The 11396-nt window shown below is 34.3% G+C and overlaps 1 protein-coding gene across 1 annotated transcript in view; it reads right to left on the bottom strand.

The window, feature by feature from the left end:
- Positions 1-2279: 2279 nt before the first annotated feature.
- The window catches only part of UNC13C (unc-13 homolog C), a 163993-nt gene continuing 154876 nt past the window's right edge, over positions 2280-11396 (bottom strand). Inside the window, exons 29-31 of the mRNA XM_084293339.1 lie at positions 7570-7662; positions 6485-6644; positions 2280-3668 (exon numbers count right to left, since the gene is read on the bottom strand). Of these exons, the coding sequence (XP_084149465.1) occupies positions 3383-3668; positions 6485-6644; positions 7570-7662 (539 nt within the window). The 3' untranslated portion in view covers positions 2280-3382. The remainder of the gene's footprint in view (positions 3669-6484; positions 6645-7569; positions 7663-11396) is intronic.

The raw sequence follows: 11396 nt of genomic DNA, 5'->3' as shown, positions 1-11396 counted from the left end.
TAGAAAGCAGGATAGTGTATTGCAGATAATGCATCTCTGTGCTCTGGAGATCATTTATACCTGTTTGTACTACCACAGCTCAGAGGGCTGGCACTCATTTCTGGAGAGCTGGTCTCTCTCTCTGCACCTTGGTGTGCTGCGTGGTTGGTTGGGCCATGGCTGAAAAGGGGCTCCTAGATGCTGCTGGGGAATTTGCAGCTCACATTCACCTCTGGGCTTAGGGACATGTATAGTACGTAAAACCAGACAGAGAATGTATTTACTAGATAATTAAGTAATAGGGGTTGCAAGCATGTTACTTCATAATGCTGGTGGGAGGGTGGATCCTTTATAAATGTCAGTTGTAAGAAAAATCAGCCTGGTTGCCATATTTGTGTAATTTCCCAGTATTCTCCCAACATCTTAGCTAGTCAGTTGTATGTGTTACTAGTGTTTCCATAGCTCTGTATCCAAACCTAGAACTAGAACCTGCTACCCAACTTTTGGCCTACTTCATCTCTGTAGCTAGTTTGAAATCCTTTGCGAGGATAACTACAGCCTGAATGTGGTTTTCAAAACAGTAAAAGGTCATTTGTGCTCTACAATCAGAGATGCAAACTGTGATTCCAAGGTATGATGGCATGATACCGAAATTCCACATTTAAATAAATCATTAAATAAATTGCTGACAAATTTCCTCTTGGAGGGCAAAGAAGATATGAAGGCTCACAGAACGAGAGAAATATTTTCTGAATTCTTCACAAAAGATCTCTTGATTCTTCCAAGACACAGAAAACTTTCCACAATTATTTACAATTCAGTAAAATGTCTCTTGCAATTTTCAATGACTTTCAACATATATGATATAAAAGAAGCCATAATGTAGTTGCCATTCATATATGGCATGAGACAAATCTTTTTTGGTGTCTAGCTAGGTGGAGTTTTAGGGCACCTGGAATTTTTTGGGTGTGTGAAGATTAAAGGTGGTGCTGTGGCCCTACTGATATACTGATATAGTTGTTTTAGACTTAATGTTTGTTTTTTATCTTACACTTATGTATTTAATTCAGGCATTACTAATTCATTTTTTTTGGTCAGATATTAGCTGTGAAGCATGCTGAGGAGAACGTAGTTTGGTTCCCTCTTACATTTCCATCCTGTACAAGTAAACAGAAAAGACAAAATACCCTCCTTTAAGCCTTATTGAACTGAGTTATATGTCAGTTCTAAGTATACTGGTTAATTTGAAGTTCTGTCATATTCCAGGCTTCTCTAAATGTATTTGTTTACCCAGATGCATATCAAATGAGTCCCCATTTAGTAACTGTTCCCTGACAACTTGTTCTCAAATCAAGTTTACTCTACTTCCCTTTCTTTCTTATTTCCTTATGTGTATATACTAATATTCTCAACAAACAGAAATGGAATTTCAACTTGAATTTTGATTACATCGGTTGTCACTGAGAAGTGAAACTGCCAAAAACAGCTGTCAGTTCACTCAGGTTAGTTCACTAGAGTTAAGCAAATGTTCTCATAAACTATTATTTTTTAAGACAATACAAAAAAAAAAAAAAAAGAAAAAAAGAAACAAGTTCTTATTCTTTCATATATTCTGCATTGCATACAAATCAGCAGGGGATTCACTAATACCTTACTAAGATATTGGGGTAGTTATGGTTAACTCTCTAATAAAATGTCCTGGTCTTCTCTAAATATCTATATATACACTTCTTGAAAATCTAATTATTGGTCTTAAGGAGGATAAAGGATGTTGAAAGATGTTCTTAAAATCTCATCTAAATATTTTATGAAAGGATATCCTGGCAAGAATGCTTTACCTACATGGAACTGTGTACTGTATTTCAGAAGCCTGGAATCAACTATACAAGCTTTATATCCTTTGTTTCTTTTATTAGTTTTTGCCCTAAGCTGAAAACGCCAACCTGCGTTAGAGATGCTTGTAACTAAAAACAATGACAAAGAATATTCTATGTGTATTTTAATATTACAGAACATTATATCTGTATTGTGTGCATTAATACAGAATGTTATTCACGTTAATAAAATGTGTACCTCATTTATTATAAATGTGACACATGGGATATTACACTTATAAAAGAGCAAGGTGCTAGACAATGGAAATCATGCTTTGATATAGTAAAATGCTGTATTGTTACCCACTACGTTGGCTTCACATGCAATTATAACCAACAGGAATATAAATATCAAACGGTATAAATAGAGGCAGCTTTTTTTGTATTTTATTTTACAATTTATCACTAAGTATATTTACAGGACACGGAGTTTGCTTTAGTGCAATACATAGTAATGTTGCATAAGTACAAACTGTTGATCTTTTCTAATAAAAAAAAAAACAAAACAAAAACAAAGAAAAAACAATCCAAACAACAAAAAAGCCAAAATCACCCCTCCCAAAACAAAGCACTTAACTGGTGTTACAGCTAAGTATGTAAAGCAACCTTAATAACTGAGTGAAAATGCTAACAGCATTGTTACTTTTCATAAACGTTTCTAGAAACAAATCACAACCCAACTTTATGTATTCCAAACTATTAACCCTTCTACAGTACCATATATTTTTTAAATGACTTTTAAAGCACATATACTGTACTGTATGACAGTATTTTTCTACAGATACTGACTTACCCTTTTAATATAAATATGATATTACCTTGGCAGTTTTGAAGAACAAAGTTATCTCAAGATATCAAACATCAGTAACAAACTCTAGTAAGCACAGCTTCTTGAGAACTTGCTTGAACAGCATTTCTTCACAGTGATATTTATGAAAGGTTGGAAAAAGATTAGCATAAAATATTTCCATCCTTTTTCAGTTTTTATGCAAAAATCATTACTTTTTATTGGTAATTATAAAATTACAAACACTTCTATAAGTAACTGCATCTGTAGTAATGATAGAAAAAGTTATCAGTAGGATGCCTAAAATGAGGTTAGCATAAAATGAGGTTTGAAGAAAATTAGATAAATCTTTTCTTAAATAATAATAAGGGAGATAATTTAGAATAGGCAACGTAGTGGTTTAACAGAGACAACTTAATTATCAATTCAAAAAGCTATTTATTAATAAATGTTAAAGGGATTGTGATGAAGCAAAATCAACATTTTAAGTGATATAGTGTATTATTTACTCTTAATCTTAGTTTTGGCACTTCATTGGAACAATTACTTTAACAAAGACCAAAATATGTAGAAAAGGTATACAGCTCTTTGACATACATTGCAAATGTAGTACATAAGTACTGGCAAACACTGAAAACATAGTTAATTAAACATTCCCACAAATTTTTGCATGCATGCACTATTCAGACAACAGCTTTGGATCTATGGTGTTACAGTGACAGTCTTGAATTATGGGAGTATTTTAGGCTGTTTCTTCAGCAGATCTTGTTTCTGATTTAAGTCTTACAAATTCTTTAGCAACTTCGTCATTGGTTCTCTGAGAAAGTATTCTAAGAATTGTCAATCCAGTCTCATCTACAAAGATATTTCTCAGCAAGGGATACCAAGATGCACAGCTACCCCTCTCTGCTATGTTTTGCAGCTGAATAACTGTCATTCCTATAATGCGATCTTCTCTAGCAAAGCAGTAATCTTTCACTGAGAGGTGAAGCTCGTACGCTCCTGGTTTATCTTCATTACTCAAAATGCTGCAAGGATGAAAAAGATGAATTTAGGACAAGGAGATGAGTTTCATTCCTCTGAGGAATGAGCATGTCTTGTAAATCTTGTTGATATTAAAATGTTAGTGGTAGTTTCATTTTTGTAGTTCATTTTCTATAACAGATTATTGTTTAGTTTTTAGATTTCTACATGTTAGCCTTTTGCATACTACTATTAACATAGTTCCTCTCCTCACTGACCTGAACAGAAATGGAGGGAATTTCATCAGTTCCTTCAGTATCTGAACCACTGCTACTTTTCCCCAGAAAGTACCTAAAATGTCCAACTACTTCCAGAACCATAATAACCATATCTTTTTGGTGAACTACAAAACTACAAAAATGTTTATACGTACATCCGTGAATTAGACAGCTTTCACTTAAGCACAGCATACATCATACGTAGGAATCAAATCTTTTTGATTTACAGATTTTGCTCATTTTTCCAGGCTAAATAACTAGGAAGTCTGTAAGTAGGTAGAAGCAGCTTCTCTGCTTTTAGTTACCTGTTTTTCTAAACCTAACTTCTGTGTCTGCAGTGTAAAATCCTACATCAATATTTGCCACTGCTCTTTTTTTTTTTTTTTTTTTTTTTTTTTTTTTTTTTTTTTTCCCTATGAGCAATCACGTGGATCTGATTAGTCACCTCTAAGCAAGTTTTGCACTGACAAAACGTATCTTGGCTACACTTTTATTTCTGTTCATTCTGCCAGGTCCATATTAGCTTGCAGAATTTTAAGCATCACTTTATTTTTTGAAATGACAGCAAGAACACTATTTTAGCATATTTCATCCAGTAGGTCCAAGATGTTTTAAAAACTTTTGTTTAAAGTTCAAAAAAATAATAAGCTCTGAAACCTCACTTTTAATTTATTCTCTTCCAAGGTATTTGGAGATCCTCTATGCCACTTTAAATACTGGCCCAAAAGCCATATATAGCACACACAAGATGGCTGATATCCCTCCAAGCCTAGAGGATGGTTATATTTAATTAGAATTATACCTACTGACAGGCCAAACCAAACTGGAGAAAGTGTTCCTAGTTATGCAATTTCCCCAGTGGGAATACTAACGCAGCCTGCTTATGTCTTCGTTCTGCCTGAAGTCAATACTCATTTTGCAGGTCACTGCAATCCCTTCAGGAGGGAAACAGCTGTTATGCTCAGTATCATAGATATGAAGGGGGCTTGTTTCCTAAAAATCACAAAGTATTTGATTTTATTCTTCCTGATCCTTTACTCATTTTTCTGGATCACATGGGCATATGTAGGGCAAGATAGCACTCAGAAAACAGATTTACAATATAATTCCATTTAATCTAAAATACACAAGGACCTAATAGGCAACCCTAACCTTAGGGAGGTGCAGTCTGACTTTTACAGTGTCAGGTTGTGTGATGTATGTAAAAAAACAATATTAAAGCTGTAATCATATAAAGGATCTGTGCATTTCTATGAAAGCAACACTTGCAATCATTTGTCAGGCTTCAGGAAGAAGGTATGGCTTTGAAATATCACTTAGTTCCTCTAGAAAATATATTTCATAAATATTTTTGACGTCAACTGATTGAATTCCTTTTTTTTTTTTGAGGATTATTTTCCTACGTTGCTCTAAGTAGAACAACAGAGATGCTGAGAGTGCAGTAACTGACTGCACTATGAATTTACTGATTCATGAAGATGAAAAAGCCTGAGCATACTGATGATTTTCTACCTAATTTAGTGTAATTTCATTTGGATTTTCATAAATTATTCCATTTTACTTTATTTTTAATCTCTTCTATCCATGCAGTTATATGTAAACTCAGCACGTTAAGTTTATTTTCATGTGCTTTTACTAGCTGCAAACAAATAAAGGAGATATTTGATCCATATGCGTTTCAGAGATTGCTACTTTTGTTTACAGCATAATCTCACTGAATTAAATATAATTTTTCTGGGAAAAAAATATTTATGTGTGGAAGGCCCCAGGATGTGATTCCAGGTGATGCCTTCATCCCTCCCAGGCAGCTCTAAGGAGCTGAGGTTCCCAGACTGTGTGGGAAACAGTTCCAAAGAGGGTGTGAGAATTTTCTGACTTGAGAGTTCGGACACGGAGCTTTCTTTGCCTCCGGTTTTCCTACGATGTCCTTTTTCAGCTTGTCCTTTCATGATCATATGTCAGCTTGCTACTCTATATTCTTAGAGGTTATTTGTCATCACAGTTATAGCAGTGGGATAAAGAAAATCACTGGCAACAAGCCTTAAAAGCAACTTCACCGTCAGACACTGAGAAAATGAACTCTGCCCTTCTTTTCTGTCTCTGTGTGTGAAGTGTGGCTGGAAAATGAATTGGTTTCAGTTATGGGAGGAGAAGTGAACAGGTTAAAGAGACGTGCTGTGGGAAATACTATATGTAAAGGTTCAGGTCAGATGAAAAATTACTTATTGCTTTGAGGATTAAACAATAGAGATAATAACATTAATAAACACATGCACAATACTTCAAATACTTAGATATGTCAACAGTCGCAATGGCCTAGAAATCTAGCAGTAAGAAATGAATTGTACATTTTAACCAGCTGAAAGGTGGTTAAAGCTAGAAAGCTAAAAGGCGGCAAGCTTAGTGGTTGTCATTCATGTTTAGATAAAGCAAAGATTCAAGTTTAATAGTTTTGAAGTTATTATCTCATTTATTATGGATTGTGCTTTATATAGCCTTAACTTTAGAATTTTATTACTTTGTTTTGTTTTTACAGGTTAAATTGCAAGGTATTCTGGCAAAATTTGCATAAGATAGGTAATTAACAGCAAATAAAGACTTACAATTGGAAAGTTTCATTGTATTTTGGTGACCAGGTGTTGCTCTTTGTCTTGGTTCCATGTTTTCTTTTCTTGTCACTTAGGTTAGGACCTAATAGACAAACTTCCACAAATGGCCGGAACATAGCTGTTGTTTGCCAATTTAGATTGTTAATTGCTACAACTATAAAGAAACAAAAGAAATGAAGTTAAATAAAATCCTATTAGAAGAGCTCCAATTAATTATCCAGTACGACCAATGAAAGGTGCCCTGAGATCTTTCCTGTAGGATACCTACACCTAAGTTCAGGCTGGATGTTAGGAAAAGGTTCTTCACTGAGAGGGTGGCTGGGCACTGGAACAGGCTCCCCATGGCAGTGGTCACTGCACTGAGCCTGCTGGCATTTGAGAAGTGTTTGGCCAATGCTCTCAGACATAAGGTCTGATTTTGGGGTGGACCTGTGTGGAGCATGTGTCCTTGTGGGTCGCTTCCTTCCAACTTAGTATATTCAATGGTTCTACCTGGCAAGTCTAGGAGGATCTTTGCCTGTTCTGTGCCAAGTAAAACCTCTGACTACTTCCAGTTAGAGCAACAGAAAATATAAATGTATGTTTTATGAATACTTTATGTTAACAGCTGTTTTGTCTGCTACGTTCATTAGAATTAAAATGTTAACCTATACTAATCTGAGTGGTACTGGGTTTCCTTTGGAATTAAAATTTTGCAGAACAAAGGCATTTTATTTGTTAGAAATAGAACATTTAAATTTTGGTGCAGTCATTTACCGCTTACCTCTATTACGGCTTTTGAAAATTAAATTATGTACAAGTAATTCAGAAGTGTGATTTGTCATGTTAGAATAATTCCATAACTACATAAAAAAAAATAAATATATTGACTATGCTGGGAAGCACAAGACAGTACTAACCTGCCTAATCTTAACTTTTGCTGATGTTGAGCAAGGAAGAAGTACAATCCTAATCACCTGAAGCCTTCTTACAGCTTTAACACTTATTTCATTGTTGTTATGTTTTACCTAGGATTTAATGCTTGGACATTTTGGACTTTGTTGTTGTTTTCCTTTTAAAATTAGCTCTTTGGAACTTACCTTTTACAGTAACTTTATGCTCACCAGTTCCAGGATGTGTGGAAACATCCACCTGTATAGATATTTCACCCACTGAATTACTAGTAGTTTGACCTGAAACAATAATTAATAGGTTAACACGCTTTGCTTCTCAATACATCAAGAGAAATAGAAACTGAAAGGTGATTGGTATTCTCTGTAAGAAACACTTAGAAATTGCTGATATGCATTTTATATTCAGAAGGGAATCAGTTATTGGTTTATAAGTGATTTTGCCAAAAAAGCACCTAGCATTTGCAAGTGTTTATATGAAGTGCCTCAGTAAAATGAGAAAAGCTTTTCTTTAGAAACCTTCCATTCTGGTTGTCATCAGGTGTGTGTGCATCCTGAAATACAAAAAACTGGTGCTTTTATCAAACTGCTTACATGCACACCCCAAAACCTTGGGAAGTTATTTGTTTATTGCTATTGATGAATCCCTTGATGGGAGGAAGCTTGTGTTAAGTCTATAAACAAACTCCTAAAGTTCTGCACTGACAGAGGCTTAAAAAAAAAAAAAGTTTCTATGTTTCTAAGCCAATTTGCACATAATGGTTCTCTGAAAGTAACTCTCAGTATGTATTCAAAGGTCCATTAATATGTCGGATTATAATACTACTATATAAACAAACCTGGATATGTTTGCTTGTTCTTTAATTGGGTGGCTGTGAATTTTAACTCTGTGGCCTGTGCATTTACTTTCCATTCTAATCTCCATGAATTTATAGTAAAGCAAATTATTACCCCTGTATAACTGGCAATCATTTATTTGGGCTTACAGAGGAAAGATTCTACCATCTTTCTATTTGCACATAAATTCCCTGTGCATGGGTTCCCCTTAATCTTCATGTGAAGAGAAGCAAATATTCCTTTAGAAGTTCTCTGGCAGCCCGTTCAGGAATTAAGGGAGGGGTACAATGAAATAGGGTGTCATGTATAAATGTAGTGAGGAAAATGATCATAGTCACCAGTGTTTTGGTAAAAACACACAATCTAGTGTCTTAATCTGGTTATAGCTGCTATTTCTGAAGTGCAGGGTACGTGTACAAATTTTACTGCTAGATGTATTCCAGTATCAATCAGATGGTTTGGACCTCTTTCAGTGTGTAAATAGTGTTACACGTCAGGTTTCTAATGGCAAGAAGTTTAGTTTCAGTGGTAACTGAAAACTTAAACTTCATGTTGTATTGGATAATTCTGCAAAGAAAGCTGTACTGTACTGAGCCTCTGATTACATTGCTGAATCACTCTATATCTTGTTCAGAATAATTAACCTATACATTGTTCTTATGAACATGCATAAAAAGACAGGAATTACATGGGTTAGAAAACCTAAAAAAAAAAAAAAAAAAAAAAAGAAAAAAAAAGAGTAGAACTGCCATTTTTTTTAGAAGAGTAATGCAATGTATTTATCTGACTGTCTAGTAGAATTAGCCTTTGTTTAGGAAGTAGAAGGAGATTCTCATTTGTCTAGGCGATGTAGTTACAGATATTTCTTTTTCTTTTCTCTTGCAACCATAGTATCTTCAGAGCTTGTATTTGTGTGTAGCATAGTATAATATAGTTTCTTTTTCCTGAATGAAACTTTATTTCTCTGTTAAAAAAAAAAATATATATATATTTGGAGTTCAAAATGCTTTTATAAAATTATTCTGTCCAGAAAAACAAGATGACTTCTTTCAAATGAAGTCATCATTTTCATTATACACAATGTGGTGTTTTTAATTAGTTTACATTTAACCCAGCTTGCAGACTTATGTGAAACCTGCCAACATCTTCCCTTATAGTTATTTGGATTCATTAACTTGAAGTAATGAAGAAAATATCTTTTTATTTTTTTTTTTGGGATCTAAAATTCAGAAGGCAGTATATTAATGCTGGTACTACAATAGTATATACATACATATATATTTATGACCTATATATAGGTCATTCAGCAGTTATCTGACGCTGTAAAAGAAATCAGAGAGAATAGAGACTAGAGCTTCTTGACCATTGTCTTGTATCATGTTGTGAAATGCCATATTTTTATATTGTTACATGCTGCACACAGTTCAACCTTAACAGGTTCCCTTTTTTGGTGTTGGACTTTTTTATGTACGACACTTTTGATAGCATATGTAGCCATCATCAGCTGTAAAGTCTGAGTTAATCATACTGTACCTGTAAAACATTTTTTTGTTCTTCTGATTAAAAAGCTGTTGTTGCCAAGCTGGGCAGGAGAAGAGAACTGTGAGTTTGCAACATACGTTAAAGCTTGGGAACTTTGAATGGATAGGATTAACCAAACATACAAAGAGGAAGTATGTGAATTTATCAAACACTTTCCCACTCAATAATAATAATAATGTACTTGAGTATATTATAATAATAATATAATATATAATATAATATAATATAATACTAATAATGTAACTTGAGTCAGGCTCATCCTGAGTATCACTGAAAATATCAGTGAGTGTCAATTACTTCATTTAGCCTCTAGCTTAAAAACCAAAAAGCAAAACCCCATTTGGAGAAATCAGGAATGTGTTAAAAGAAAATGATTAACATTTCTATTATGGCTGAAACATAGCAGGATGTTAACCTCTAATAATGACTCCTTAGATGTTACGGAGACAAAACCTGTTAATTTGAGAGAGGTCTTATTCTGTTCCTCAAACTCCTATTTTATTTATTTATTTTTTTAACTGCACAAAGTATTTCCTTGCAAAGGTCTCCTAACTGATCTTATTTCTTTTCTTTTTGTAGCAGTCTGTAATTCACAACAGCACTGTAAGCAATACCACAAACACATAGTGGGATTAGTGCTGTGTGTATAGTGCTGTTTGATATGGTTGTAAGGAAACCTGTGTAAAATGTTGTGCAGATTTATACCGAAAACAGCTGATATTAAAATGACACTACTGCTGAGGAAAACTCCTTCAGCAGAACATCTTAGCTGGTAAAGACACCTTCTAGTGGATTCTACAATTGTTTCCTTCAGTTTACCAGCACATCCATCTTGCATTTGGTTTCTCCCTTTCTCTCACTGACCTGCTGAACACACTGACGGTACAATTCTAGAACATCCAGTATTTGCTTATATCATTTTTTGTTAATGTTCAAGAGCTATACTTCATTCTAAAATCTCAGATCTGTCTCTGCTGTTTTATTTTCTTTCTTGCTACCACTCCCTGTAAAGTCATAGCGTTAATTAGTGATCCTGAGTATGCTATGGAAAGGTCATTTTCGCCTACAAGCAAGTCAATTTAATGGACAAAAAATATCTAGCCCTGTACCGCAGAAGATTGCACTTTTCTTCCTTTAGTACTGTAACTTAACTCATTAGAAATTTAACAAATGTACAAATTAATCTGTTTGTTGGAAATCCTTATGTTTGCTTGTGTACTACTGCTCCAACTCTAAACTATGCTTTAGATTTTATTTACTAGCTAATTTATATGAAGCAAAAGACGGCATCCTCTCCCAGGGGGTCTCTAAGTGATCACCTACATTTAGACTGTGGTCGCTCTGTTACAAACAAAGATCTAAGAGAGAAAAAATACTTCCTCCATCCTAAAATGGTTTCTCCTCAGTGGACCAAAAGTTTAAAGCATTCAGGATTTGATTTCTTCCTCATTTAGCACCTGGAATGTCATGAATGTGATAATGATTATAGTCCTAATGATCTTGACAGAAAAGAGCCATTTTGGAGTCAAATATTTCCAAGTCAAAACAGTCATATTGGCTACAGTGAACGGTGTTAGATTACTGTAGAGAATGTTAATCTGATTGAAGAATACTAATCTGATTTACACTCTACTGAT

Source organism: Netta rufina (assembly GCF_964035555.1).
Source record: "Netta rufina genome assembly, chromosome: 11".
Classification (NCBI taxonomy): domain Eukaryota; kingdom Metazoa; phylum Chordata; class Aves; order Anseriformes; family Anatidae; genus Netta; species Netta rufina.
The sequence above is the reverse complement of the archived record's forward strand: the minus strand, read 5'-3'. Positions and strand labels throughout refer to the sequence as shown.